The sequence below is a fragment of the Anoplolepis gracilipes genome, chromosome 3, assembly GCF_047496725.1.
Source record: "Anoplolepis gracilipes chromosome 3, ASM4749672v1, whole genome shotgun sequence".
NCBI classification, from domain to species: domain Eukaryota; kingdom Metazoa; phylum Arthropoda; class Insecta; order Hymenoptera; family Formicidae; genus Anoplolepis; species Anoplolepis gracilipes.
The window spans coordinates 13,508,969-13,522,528 of record NC_132972.1 but is presented as its reverse complement, the minus strand read 5'-3'; the positions used below and the strand labels follow the sequence as shown (position 1 = coordinate 13,522,528).

The 13,560-nt window shown below is 30.7% G+C and overlaps 1 protein-coding gene across 6 annotated transcripts in view; it reads left to right on the top strand.

The window, feature by feature from the left end:
- The window catches only part of Task6 (TWIK-related acid-sensitive K[+] channel 6), a 96,521-nt gene extending 83,617 nt beyond the window's left edge, over positions 1-12,904 (top strand). For 5 of the 6 annotated variants that reach the window (XM_072888444.1, XM_072888446.1, XM_072888443.1 and 2 more), the window contains 6 exons: positions 1,497-1,626; positions 2,124-2,468; positions 3,600-3,755; positions 4,456-4,631; positions 5,501-5,830; positions 6,198-12,904. In XM_072888444.1, the coding sequence (XP_072744545.1) occupies positions 2,342-2,468; positions 3,600-3,755; positions 4,456-4,631; positions 5,501-5,830; positions 6,198-6,512 (1,104 nt within the window). In that variant the 5' untranslated portion in view covers positions 1,497-1,626; positions 2,124-2,341 and the 3' untranslated portion in view covers positions 6,513-12,904. Of the gene's footprint in view, positions 1-1,496; positions 1,627-2,117; positions 2,469-3,599; positions 3,756-4,455; positions 4,632-5,500; positions 5,831-6,197 lie in introns of all 6 variants that reach the window. The other variant, XM_072888447.1, reaches the window with a different exon arrangement.
- The last annotated feature ends 656 nt before the right edge of the window (positions 12,905-13,560 follow it).

Here is a 13,560-nt window from a genome sequence, read left to right as displayed (position 1 = left end):
AAAGAAAGGTCGTACCAAAATTTAGAATAACGCTATGTAGGCGATATTGAAGCAGTGATTGCAATCGTTGTATGTGATTTCGGTGAGTTTAATTTTGAATATTACAAATGTGTATATCTTTTTTGTCGATTGTATTTCCAGTTTCATGAATAAATGCATAGTACATTGATATTTCAGTTCACCGATTGTAATCTGTGATAGAAACATTACCTCATACATGTATATGTGTTCATTTAATCCTCAATACTATGGTATAAAAAATGCATTTAATATGAGAATAGATAATTTGCAATTAACATTGATTACCTTACGATAAAAGCTTGTTAAAATTTATCTAATAAAAAGAAAAAAAACGTAAATCACAGATATAAGTAGAGAAATTGTCACCTACTCGTAACGAAAAGTATAGATTGTGAATGATGCAATGATATGAATTATTATCAGTGTTTTCGTAATATAAGAAATTTTTTTTCGTTTCTTGGAGCATTTAATTAAAGGTCATTAGCAAGTCAATGAAAAATAAAAAGTTTAATTACGATTAACTAATTTCTCCAAAAGTTCGTTTAAAACTCTTAGAAATTCTAAATCTATTTTAACTGCATTTATTTGTTTGATTACAATATTAATTTTTTTGTTGTGTTACTTTTTTTAAATTATTTTTCCGGGAATCCCGAAAAATTAAAATTATTCTTTGTTTTATTATATTTGATTACAATAATTTTGGATAATATTTTTCTTTTACACATTAAACAACATAACAAAATATAAAAAAGAACCGATAAGAAAAGATTATCATATTAAATTTGTATATAAAATTCAAACGATCAGAAAAAAAAGATGTAATCGGTTTTCTCAAAATGTTATTTGGCAATGTTTTATTTGTAAATGAACTCATTCCACTTGATATTTTGAACTGTAATTACTCAACGTAAATGATCGTGAGTAATTATATCCAGGAATACGCGAAACTACGAAGTATAATGTGCACGTCAACTGACAAGTACAACACGATAGTTGACATGGAACGCTATATCTATTCATGTTTATACAAACTCTCATTGCCAAATGTAATAAGTTGCGGAAACAATAATAGCTATATTGTAAATATATATTACTCATATTTACGTATCTATATATTTATATCTTGGTACAAATAAAATTTTTATTATAATAGTTTTTTTTACTGTTTCTTTTAAGTTAAATGATTTAAAAATGATACATATCTTTCGTTTTATTCGAATATTCTTATCGTCTGTATATAAAACAATTTGATTTAATTAATATAATTTGTATTGTATTGAATCGCGTATATACTGCTTCAACTATTCGATAGGAAAATATATAGTATATTCGGATTATTTTAAATGAAAAACGATATCAGATATCGGCAAAATAAATTTTATCTGTCATTGTTGTCTCCAAATGTATTATAGAATATAATTTTCCAGCAATATGTGCTTTGTTATTCATCGAAATTTTATCATTTTTTTGCTTAGTCGGCTCTGAAAACGGGGGTGTTAAGCTGAGGAATGGAGGGAACGTGGCAGTGGGAGCAGCGAAAGCACTGCCATATCATTCTGCTCAACTCTTCGTCGTACCTAAAGGAAAACCCGGAACAGGCTGCAGGTGAGTTCCTTTCTAAATCAGCACATTTTTTGCTCAGTTAATCTTCATCGTGAAAATAGATTCGTCTCGCTTCATCGACGAGGAAAAAAGGAAAATCTTAAAATGGGTCATCTCGCTTAATCGCTGAAATGATTATATCTTTTCATGTCGTATATCTCAATTTTAAGTTAGCAAAAAGATTCCGAAAATGAGGAAGAGATAGAATAAAATCGATTTCAGTCTTGGTGGGCTTTCTTAAACGACCCATATCTTTAAAAATAACGCAACGTATTGCTGCAGCGGGGACTCGTAAATTTCGTTCGTATCATTGGTTCTCTTTCGGATATCATAAAATCGATTCAATGCTCCAATTACCATCTCGGTTGCTTCTTCTTATTTTATCAGGGAGATTTATTTTTAATTTGATTTATTAATAAATTGTTGTGTCTTTCAATACTTTTACATATCTTTTTACGTTTTAAACTTTAGTCAGATATGTAGGCATATGAAAGTTTCAGATAAACGGAAACGACTGCATGAATGCTACTGCAAGGAAGGAGATATCCTGAAGACAAGGAATCGCGTGCCACGTCTGTAGCATAGAGGTAGGGCATAGAGGGGCCCCCGTACGGAACAGAGGGTTCGTCATGGACCCGATGATGCAAATTGTACCTCATTGAGCGATGCAAGTAATTAGGGCCGGGGCCCTGCTAGTGAGCATGTGGCTCACTAGAGAATGAAGAAACAAAACGTCCGGACTTTATCATTAATCGTCTTCACGCTTACCTATCTCCTCGTCGGTGCTGCAATCTTCGACGTGCTCGAGTCCGAGACGGAGAAATTACGCAAGGAAGCATTAGATGGTAAATAATTGATTCGCTTATACTTTGCAAACATTTCGAAAATGTTGTAAATAGTATTATTGCATTTCGTTTTCATGATTTTAAAATTGGATTTACACTTTTGTCAAACGATTTTGGTTTAATAATGTTTAATGTCGGAAAAAATAATATAAAATAATATAAAAAATAATGCAATATAATTAATTTAAAATTAATATTTCACAAGACGATATTTTATATAAGTTTTTAATTTTAATTTGTTTTTGTTTTTTTTATTTATACTTAAGTACTATATAATTTCTACATTTTTTAAATCTTGCTTTGACAAAACTTTACCAATTGTGAGTGAATAAACTTAGTGAAAACAAAATTCAGAAAAAAGATGTCTGAAAGCTTTTAAAGAACGATTAAAGAAAAAAGATAAGAGTCTCTTGAACGTTCTTACCACACTTCTAGCTATTTGTATTATATGGGATAAAAATTTTTTTTATTACCTATTTGTGTAGATATTTAATTATATAGTAAGAAACGCTACACATATCTAAGCGACATTAGATAACACTAAGAAATGTAATGTGTGTAATTGTTTGTGGAAATACTTGTGAAAGACTAGTGTTTGTATGATCTATATGTGCTTTGGAAAGAGGCACTTAATATAAGAAAGTCATTGCGCTATTGTTGAAGAAGAACGATCTCTTTACAACGTAACGACTATGTATTGTCTCGTTGATAAATAAACGTCTCTCGCAAGTCTTATAAATCTTGAAGGGAACCGAGTAAAGTGGTGATTCTCGCGTCTTATATCTCTTCTTTTTTTTTTTTTTTTTTTTTTTTTTTTTTTTACACAAACAAGTCTTGGTCTTTGTTTGAGCATACCTGACATACAATTTCATTTAAGATATCAAATTTTCGCTATTTCGATCTTGGGATCTTTTGTTAGATATAAAGGCATGCTTTGAAAAGTTCAGAAGTCATTAATCACTTTTTTATTTAGCTTCATGATATTTACTCGTCTCTTTCAATTGGAAACATCAATAACGTACAGCCAGCAACATGCACGCATTTATATTTTATCAAACATCTTAATGTTTTTAAAATCTTTTGCAAGATATATCAATCTAATCACTGCACTTTTATTCTATATAATTGCAGACATTGAAAAGATGGTCATACGAAAATATAATATAAGCGAGGACGACTTCAAGATCATGGAAACAGTGGTGCTGAAGACGGAACCTCACAAAGCTGGCCAACAGTGGAAGTTCGCTGGCGCATTTTATTACGCTACAACGGTCCTCACCACGATAGGTACATATCATGAAGTTATTGTTGCACTGAATATCGTCAGCTATTTCAAACCAAATTTATTACCACTGTTGTATTCAACCACAGCTGAATTATTTCTCATTGCAATCACAAATCTATTTAATGTCCCGTGAGCGCAAAATGACACTTGAATGTGACAGTTTGCAAAAAGCATTTTGATATTATTTAATGCAATTTTTTTTAATTTTTGAAACTCTCTTTAAATAATTATTGTCTGTTTGTATATATGTGTGTGTATGTGAGAGTGTGAAAAACTTGAGAAAAATTTAAAGCTTTTTACATTATTTTGACTCATTTTTGTTATCGAAATAATTTTAGATTTTATAAATTTTTTGGTACTTTATTTTGTGATTTTTTTTCTTGACTGTTGATTTTGAAATCAAAAGTAATAATAAACCGATAATCGATTGTTTAAGCAACATAAATGGGTTGTCAGAGGTATATTTACTAGTCACAGAAATTTAATGTTTAAGTCACAGTATTATAATTTTAATCGGTTTAACTGTTTTAGCGTCACAGAGAGAATATGTTTACATATGTTTACATTATGTATACATTTTGAAATTTTGCATGAAACATGGATTACAGTCTCGAAATTCGAGATATCATTCTCTTCGATTGTTTTCCAAAAGCAAAGCTAATAAAATTCGTCAAAAGTTGCATTTTACATTACATTTTACAGGTTACGGACATTCGACGCCAAATACTATATATGGCAAACTGTTCACAATGTGCTATGCAATTATCGGTATCCCATTAGGACTCGTAATGTTCCAGAGCATAGGAGAACGCTTGAATAAGTTCTCATCCGTCGTGATACGGAGTGTAAAGCAGCTTCTAAACTGTAAGGACGTCCAGGTAACAATAGCTTACTCAAACTATGCTCATCGTCAGACATTTCACATATGTAATTCAAACGGAATCCATGAAGCTGCAAACGAACGCACACATTCTATCTTACGCCGGATGTATGAGACATACATGATTAAAGTTGAAAACTTTACACTTTAAGTTGAAATTAAAATTTAATTAAATGTGTACGAAAATATGTGTTTAAAATAATAATAAATAACTATGTATAAAACAACAAAATAGCAAAATTACGATAAATGTTTTGAAAGCAAGTCTCATAGAAAGTCATTTATTGTTAATTTTTAATTTAGTTAATTTTAAACAGATTATTATGTGAAATGGTTTACGAATTTATAAATATATAACGCAAACGTATTGAATATATTTTTATTAAGATATGGATATATTATATTATTATACTTAAATATACTTTTACAATTAGTATTACATAAGAACGTAGTATATATCATAAAAAAACAATGCACCTATATATACATATATATATCTATATCTATATCATATATATATATATATATATATATATATAATATCGAATAATTATTTAATAACTAATATAGCAATATTATATGTATAATGTTAGTTACTTGATTTTTCTGTAAAATCTTATTTTTTCTAAAATTATTATAACATTACTCTGTAATGATTCTTTACGCATTTTTATGTTTTTTTTTTATTTCAAATTGCTTAAATAATACACTCTGATAAATTATCCTTGAGACACCAAGTACATTCTCTTGAGTCCAAAGATTAAATTGTGCTTGGATTATTGTAATTTATTTATTTATGATGTATATTTCATATTTTTTAACATTTAATCTTCAATAATTTTTTAAAAATAAATCTGTGTATTGCAGGCCTCGGAGATAAATCTCATCTGCGTGGTAACGACGTTGTCTTGCTTGACCATCGCTGGTGGTGCCGCCGCATTCTCCAGATATGAGGGATGGTCCTACTTCGATTCTATTTACTATTGCTTTATTACTCTGACGACAATCGGTTTCGGTGATATGGTCGCGCTGCAAAAGGATAATGCACTCAACAACAAGCCCGAGTACGTGATGTTCGCTTTAATATTTATTCTCTTCGGTTTGGCGATCGTGGCGGCTTCGCTTAATTTGCTGGTTCTGAGATTCGTGACCATGAATACGGAGGATGAAAGACGAGACGAAGCTGAAGCGTTACAGGTATATAACTCATTTTTATTTAAGATACATTGGTACATGTTTTCGCCGCATGTTTAATGTTGAATAAACAAATGTTTAGGTATATTTAATTTTTAATGAATATTTGATTAATCAATAAATTGTATTATTAAATAGCTTAAGAAGTTCCTAATATATGAATTCTCCGTATTGCTTTACTTTACTATATCTAATACGTATAAATATATAAAAACAGATTTGAAATAACATTTTTTAGTGTAAAATGGTCTAATGTAGCAGATATGATGTATGCATTATTGAATCAATTTTTTATTAATCACGTTTACTTTTTCTATAAGAAATGTCTCTATATATATTGTCAAACGAATATATTCTTCTCGCATCGCAGGCGGCCCAGGGCGCGGTACGTCTCGAGGGCGATGTAATAACGGCGAACGGCTCGATATTATCTGGCCAGATCGGCAATCATGGTAACGTGTTGTCGTTTGACGAGGAGGCGTCCGTGTGCAGCTGCCGCTGCAGCGGCTTCCAGAGAAAACGGCGGAGACCGCGTTTCACGGTACGTCGCTCGCCCGGCAAGATCTCGCACTTGCTGCCGATGCAACAGTTGTCGGCATTGAATGTGCAGTGCGGCGAACTGCATTCGCCGCCGATCACGCCGCTGGAATTGCCGCCGCTCTATCAACACCGCGCCAGCATCTGACGTTGCTCCGCCGCGAGGAGCGTGGTACTCTTGGAACAAGAGCATTACTACCACGAGCAGCCGCGGCGAGTGTCCGTCTGAGGAGAAAGAGTTTTTGCCCGACAAGGGCCGCCGACTTCAACGAATTTTAATCGTCATCGAGACGCTATCATCACCGCCACGAATTCTCTTTTTCTCGCTCTATCTTTTTCTCTCTCTTTCTCTTTCTCTCTCTCCCTTACTTTCTTCCTCTCTATCTCTTTCTCTCTTCCTGTCTGTGTTCCGCTCTCGTCGAACGAGAGTAGGGTTTCGTATAAATAGTTAAGAGATTGGATTGTGATTAGAAATTGGATCGCCGGGACTACTCAACTCGAATTGTTCAATCCTATCGAATCGAGCTACTAGAGTAGCAAACGGCGTCGAATGCTCCTTAATGAAAACGTTTGTCGTTCCCGATTCATAACACGACATATGCGGTGCATAATTCTTCCACTCTCGCGATTTACACCGTTGTCGTTCAAGTTTATTCACGTTCGCATAACCGAGGATATTAGGATAATACTCGACGATAATGAATTTCTAACATATATGCAGTATTGAGTACGGAATGAGAATCACGAATAAGAAATGAAAATTGATGCCCGAAAGATTGAGACAAAATTTTCCAAAATTTTCTGATATTTATAATAAATGGCTGTGTCGTTCGCTGACATCATCAAGTGCGATGAGATTCTATACGTGTGATAAATTTAGTCAGATAGGTTACTTTTAGCCTGTAACTAAGTTACTTTTAACCCATTATTGGTCAAAATCATTTTCTTAAGAAAGAATGCATAGAATATGTATTGGAATAATGTATTTATTATTTATTAGAAAAATTAATGCAAGTTTTTGCATATACTCTTTTATTTACGACTTTTGTTAACCAATTTAAAACTGATTCTTTTTTTCTTATTAAAAATCCGATTGCATTTTGAAACAATATTAATGCTGAATATATTTTATTAAGGCTTACATTTTGAATATTATGATTTGGAAATATTTTTTGCAAATATTTTAGCAATACAATCCTTGTACTCGTTTTCCTAATATTTTTTCAGTACATTTAGTGGTCTCTTTAGAATACAGTAGAACAAGAATTGTGGAATCACGTCGCAAGTGCGATTAGGCAGTGAGCAGACCTTGAAAAGTTATGCATGTACAAAAGGCTGTGTGCGGAGGTGATCGTGTATCTTGCAGCCGAAAGATACGAAAAAATAAAGTGCGAATGGCAAGGACGAAAGGGAGCGAATGCGAGACACGCATGCTGTAGGGAACGTAAAAATGAGCGAATGAATGCGAGTGTTGTGCACGTGGAATTGCGTCTGTGTGCAAAAATATAAGAATGTGTCAATACAAATGCTAAATATATACACCTTACGTTCTCGTTCTCATGGGAGAGAGAGAAGTATTATTAAAGAAATAAATAGATACACACCAAAGGAAGATATACACAAACCAACACGACTTTTTCCATTAAGAGAAGACATTTTACAATTTGTATATAATATAAAGTATAGAGACAAACTACGATTTTAGGTATACGATACACACAAAGCGTTCCGATCTTACGGAGAAATGTGTATAATACATACTTGTAAGATACGTCACATTATTATCATGCGGGTTCGCGAAATACGTGATATATATCCCAAAAAAATTTCGAGACTCTCCATTTATAATTATTTAAGTACAGATTGAGATTGTCAAAGTGGCCACAGCTATATAGATTTTGTAGATTTTAGCTGCAGTAGATCTCCTTAAACACAAGCGCTCGGCCGATGACATGACGCAGAGTTGAGTACGCGAGAATTATTGACAAATTTGCTTCCCCGAATTGATCGTTTACAATTTACCTACGAAGAGTCAATCCATCGAAACAAGAAGTACGTATTCCCGATAGATGCGTTATCATACTATAGGATGAACACGAGCGGAACAATTCTCTTGCCTTTTGATCGAGAAAAGTAGAACCTATTCGGATATTTTTAAGACGTATACTGGATTGCACATGTATAAGTAGCATAAATAGAAGACGTTTCTTTATCCAATCAATGGTCTACAAGAAAACGCCGACGGGTACGGCAATTTTCTCGTGGAAATGTCTTGTCATTCAAATGTGTGAGTCATATGTCTACATGTATATTATAAGATGTATAAGATTTTCAGGAAATCAAATATTTAGATCACACACATCGACAATTTGAAAATATTGATGTTCACACATCACGACCAAATGCAATTTATAATATTATACGGATATGATCATCAGATTAAGGAGCTGTGATGTGCAATCTATCTTGCATGAGTTTTTGGTTTAAATCTTCAATCAATATGATGATATATCTATATATACATATATTTACATCAGATGCTCATTTACAATTTAATATAAAGTTATTTTCTTTTATGACAGCAAGCATAATTACGATGAAACAGCCGTACTTGTTGACCGTTTATCGGTTGCGCCATTTCACTTATAAATATCTTATTCTACGAGAAAAAAAGAAAAGATGATAAAGAACCGCTAGAATTTACTCCCGTTCATTAATATTAATTATGGCGAATTAAGTCTGTAATATATTATAGGTAGTAACAAATAATGCGATCGCGTAGATCGTAAAGGATTTTTATGAGATAAGGAGGGTAATAAGAAGAAAATTAACTTAACGAAAATAAATTAAGTGAACACATAGTCATGCATCTTGTATTAATCGATGGTCGATGTAAATTTTATTTGATTCACCCTCCTTCGCATCATTTCAACTCGTTTAAGCTAAATAGCAGTAACGATCTCATAAACCTTTTTAAAACAACATATAAGTATTTTACAGTTTGAAACGTTCGTCATTTGTTCTTAAACTCGTAGTTTATTATATCCAACTTTGCGCTAGTCTTCACGTAACGTAATAAAATTTTGAATAATCGGGTATATACAATTTTTTTAATTCTCAGGTGAACATTATATTATATAGCATTTTAAGATAATACAAAGATTATATACACTTTCATATAATATTTTATATTTATTGTAACATTCTATAAAAACAATTGAGCTTATAATAATCGAAGCTATAGAATTAGCTGAACAAAAGACGATTTCTCGTTTTGCTTTCTTCTTAATTATTAAATAGGTGAAATAAAACTGCTAATATATCGTCGAAATATAACTTAATTAGTAATAATAGTATAATTTGATTTATTATATTCTATATTTACGTGATTGATCTAGTATCTCTTCTAATAATCTATAGTTATTTCTCTCTCCTTAAGATATGCTTATTGCAGAAATTTGATATATCTGAAAGAATATTATTTTGTTGCTAAGAGAACATTTCTTATATTCGCCTATATATCTAAACATTTCATGAAATAATAAATGTTAAATTGACTGTGTTCAACATCGATTTAGCTAAAATGCAGGATGAAATGATGTATTGTTTGACGTGAATACGTTTGAAAAAAAATGTCCAAATGTCACTGTAATTATATCGCAGTGCTCTTTTCTTGCATAAATTTAAATTGCCATTATTTGTATTACTTTGATAAGAGAAAAGTATGAAAAAATGCTAATAAAATGTATTTAAACATATTAACACAAATTTTAAATGAAAAATTTCATTGTCATGAATATATTAGAATTTTGAATATCGACGAACAAATTAATAATAGTACAGAGCAACATGGCAAATAGTTCACAAATTTGTAGGATAGTATATTTATATGCAATTTCCTTATTTTTGTGAAGAGATTACTTTCGATTGATGCATCGTACTAAGAATGAAGCAAGTATTATATAATTTCGTGCATTATTATAGTATAAATGGCCATAAAACTGAATATGAGAAGTTTCTATTAATAATAATTGTAAATTGTGAAAACGCGACGCTGTTCGCCGAAAAAAAAATTTTTATTAACTGTATAATAATATTGTAATATATATAAAGCATTTCTGTCTAAAAAAAATACACTTGGGACGCTTTGCTTCGCATCTAATTTGACGATCTTCGACGATCATTTAACGACAGTCACCTGCAATGGAGTTTATAATTATATCAACTGTTCTATCAGGATTATTACTTATAATTTCATTTGTAATATAATCTTTTGTCAAAGAAATTAATTTTTCTTTATTATCACAATATTTCAAGTGATACATTCTATGGAAAAGATAAAGTAGTGGCTGGAACGTTGTCGAAATAGATCGAAGCATACGTGGCACTTCTTACATATGAGGAAATTGTACAATATAGAGTGAGACATACGCTTTGTTGAAATTACTATAGGATTACGTTTACTTCCATGCCTTTCCCAATTGATGTTTTGTCGTTCAGCTTCCTAAACGAGTTTTATCAATACAGCGTGAAGTGTACTACCTATGCTAAAACTATCAACGATTTTACGACCAACGCTAACTTAATTAATTAATCCCAATATTGATGATATAAGATCATTTTCGGACTATAGCCTAATTAATTAGAACGTAATAAAAGATAATGTCTGAGAACTTCTTGCATATTGTTTTTTTGTAACCAATGTATTTAATTTTAGAAATTTTACGACAGCATCGCGGATTACTATTATATGTAGGTAATTGTGGAAAAAGAGTAAAATTGTACAAAATACTGTAATATGTCTAAAATATTTTTTTATTTTGAATAAAAATGCAAGAATGTTTATTTTGGACATGATCCTATTTCATTAGTTCTATTAGATAGACTATAGTCCTTAGTTTAAAAATTGGTTTGAAAATTTTGGAAATGATACATCAGCGGCCTTCCAAATTCTAGGATACCTAAAATTAAAAGAACGCACGTCTCTGGTGTAAAACATTAGAAATATAAAAATATGAAAAAATTATTAAAATGTTATTAATATTGTAATAATAATTTTATTAATCAAAAATGTTTACGATATAATTTGCTATTTCTAGCATCGTAACAAGTTTTATTGATACGATCTATATTAATACCATTGTAGAGCTCTTGATTCGTTCTTTTAATTTGGGTTTCCAGAAAATTCAGAGAGGAGCAACAGCACAGGCAAGTGCCAGATGTAAATCAACCATGTGCTTTGTGCACATGTAACATGCATGTGTAAATATGTATGTGCATACACTCAGCGGAACACACATACACATACACATTCGCAGATTTAAAGATTTAAACTTCGTGCATTTTTAACTTTGTATTAAGTAGGTAACACACAAAGAGTCTACTATTAATGTTACCTTACACAAATATAAACAATAATACTTATAATAGCTGTGTAAATTTACATTACGAAATAATCACAGAGATATGGAATTAAAAAAAAAAGATTCAAACATTCATGCAATTTTGCTATTATTATAATAGCGTAAAATATATAAGTACATATAGTTACGAATTTAACAAATTAATTAGTCGATTAAATAATTAATTACAAGCATCGAAATAATGCAAACTTTATCGTGATCTTATCGATTTATCAATTGCGCGTTTTTAAATCGCGGAAAAAAATAAGTTTATAAAATAAGTGCAGAAGTGTATTTGGACATTGTATCTTCAAAATTTATAACAGTTTATGCTTCTATTTATAATAATTCATCGGCTATAACAACGATGGAATGTAAAACAATTTTATCATGAAAGAAATTACATCCAATAAATTTTATTTGTCCGAATTATTCAACAAATAGAAAAATTGATCGCCTATTTCTTTCAAGAAAGAAGAAATACTAAGGATGTGTTGACAGAAAGAAAACAGCTGATTTTCATTATCTTCAAAATACATGCGAAAATTATGTTTGCGATATTAATAACAATATTGTAAGATGCAAGTAAAGATTCATACACGATGTTCCTCGAATAATTATGGCCACAGTTTTGATGAAATAACTAATAACTGAAAGAAAGGAGACTACATATCTCTTGTTTTCATGTATTATAAATAGCGTATCCTTCAAAGGCCTTCAGTAAGCCACTCACGATCGAGACGCAAAGTTTGATGTTCAACAGTTTGATTGAGAGAAAGAACAAAATAAAATAAGAAAAGATGACATTTGAAGCTAAGACGCGAGAAATTGGTCGAAATCAGTTCTCAAATCCCCTGCCTGCACACACCGCCATGTGTAACGACATTTAAATGGATCGTAATTTGTAAATTATTATGGACTCTTCCTATTATATATGTATATATATATATAAATATATATATATATATATATAAATATATGCTGGTATATAATGATACATGTGCTCTGCCACAATAAAGCAGTTTTTTTTATCTACAGCCGTAGTACTTTCTTCTCCTATTTATATGGCAATTGGTTATCTCTCTTATGATAAAAAATAATGTGATAATAATTTTTCACTATATTAATCTTCCAGACGTCTATAAGACATATATTGAGATATTGTACTAAGTATTCCAGTAATCTTTTCACTATTGTAATTTTTTTACAATATTTTTTTAAAAGAAAAAGATTGTTTAAGTTTTTCCTGTATAAGAAAAAAAGAAGTGAAAATTTTTAGATGTATTGATAGAAATATATGATTCTCTTTTTATCATTTATTAAATATAAAACATAATTTAAAATTTGATTTTAAAAAAATAATAAAAGTTTAATGAAAAGAATAAATGCATTTCTATTTACAGCGTCATTAAAAATGCAGCCAATACAGGGAAAAACGTGAGAGATCATTGATATTTTCGATGGAGTAAAGTCGATTTCACACATGTATATGCTCGAATTGACAAAATTGTATTACAATCAAATGTAAATGAATTATGGATAGAATTTAATTTTTCTAAGTGAAAAATATATTTCCATCAATCATTCCTTTCTCTTTCTCTTCCTTTCCATGTTTAAATATATGACAAAAGAAAATAAACTAAAGGTTGATTTTCTGATATACGATAATGTGAGTTTTGTATGAAAGCACCTTAAATCGCAACGAGACAAAGGGACATCACATTAAGTCTCTTCTCTCTCTCTTAATCTATTTTATTCTTATTTCACACAGTGCCGTATCATAAATTTCAATTT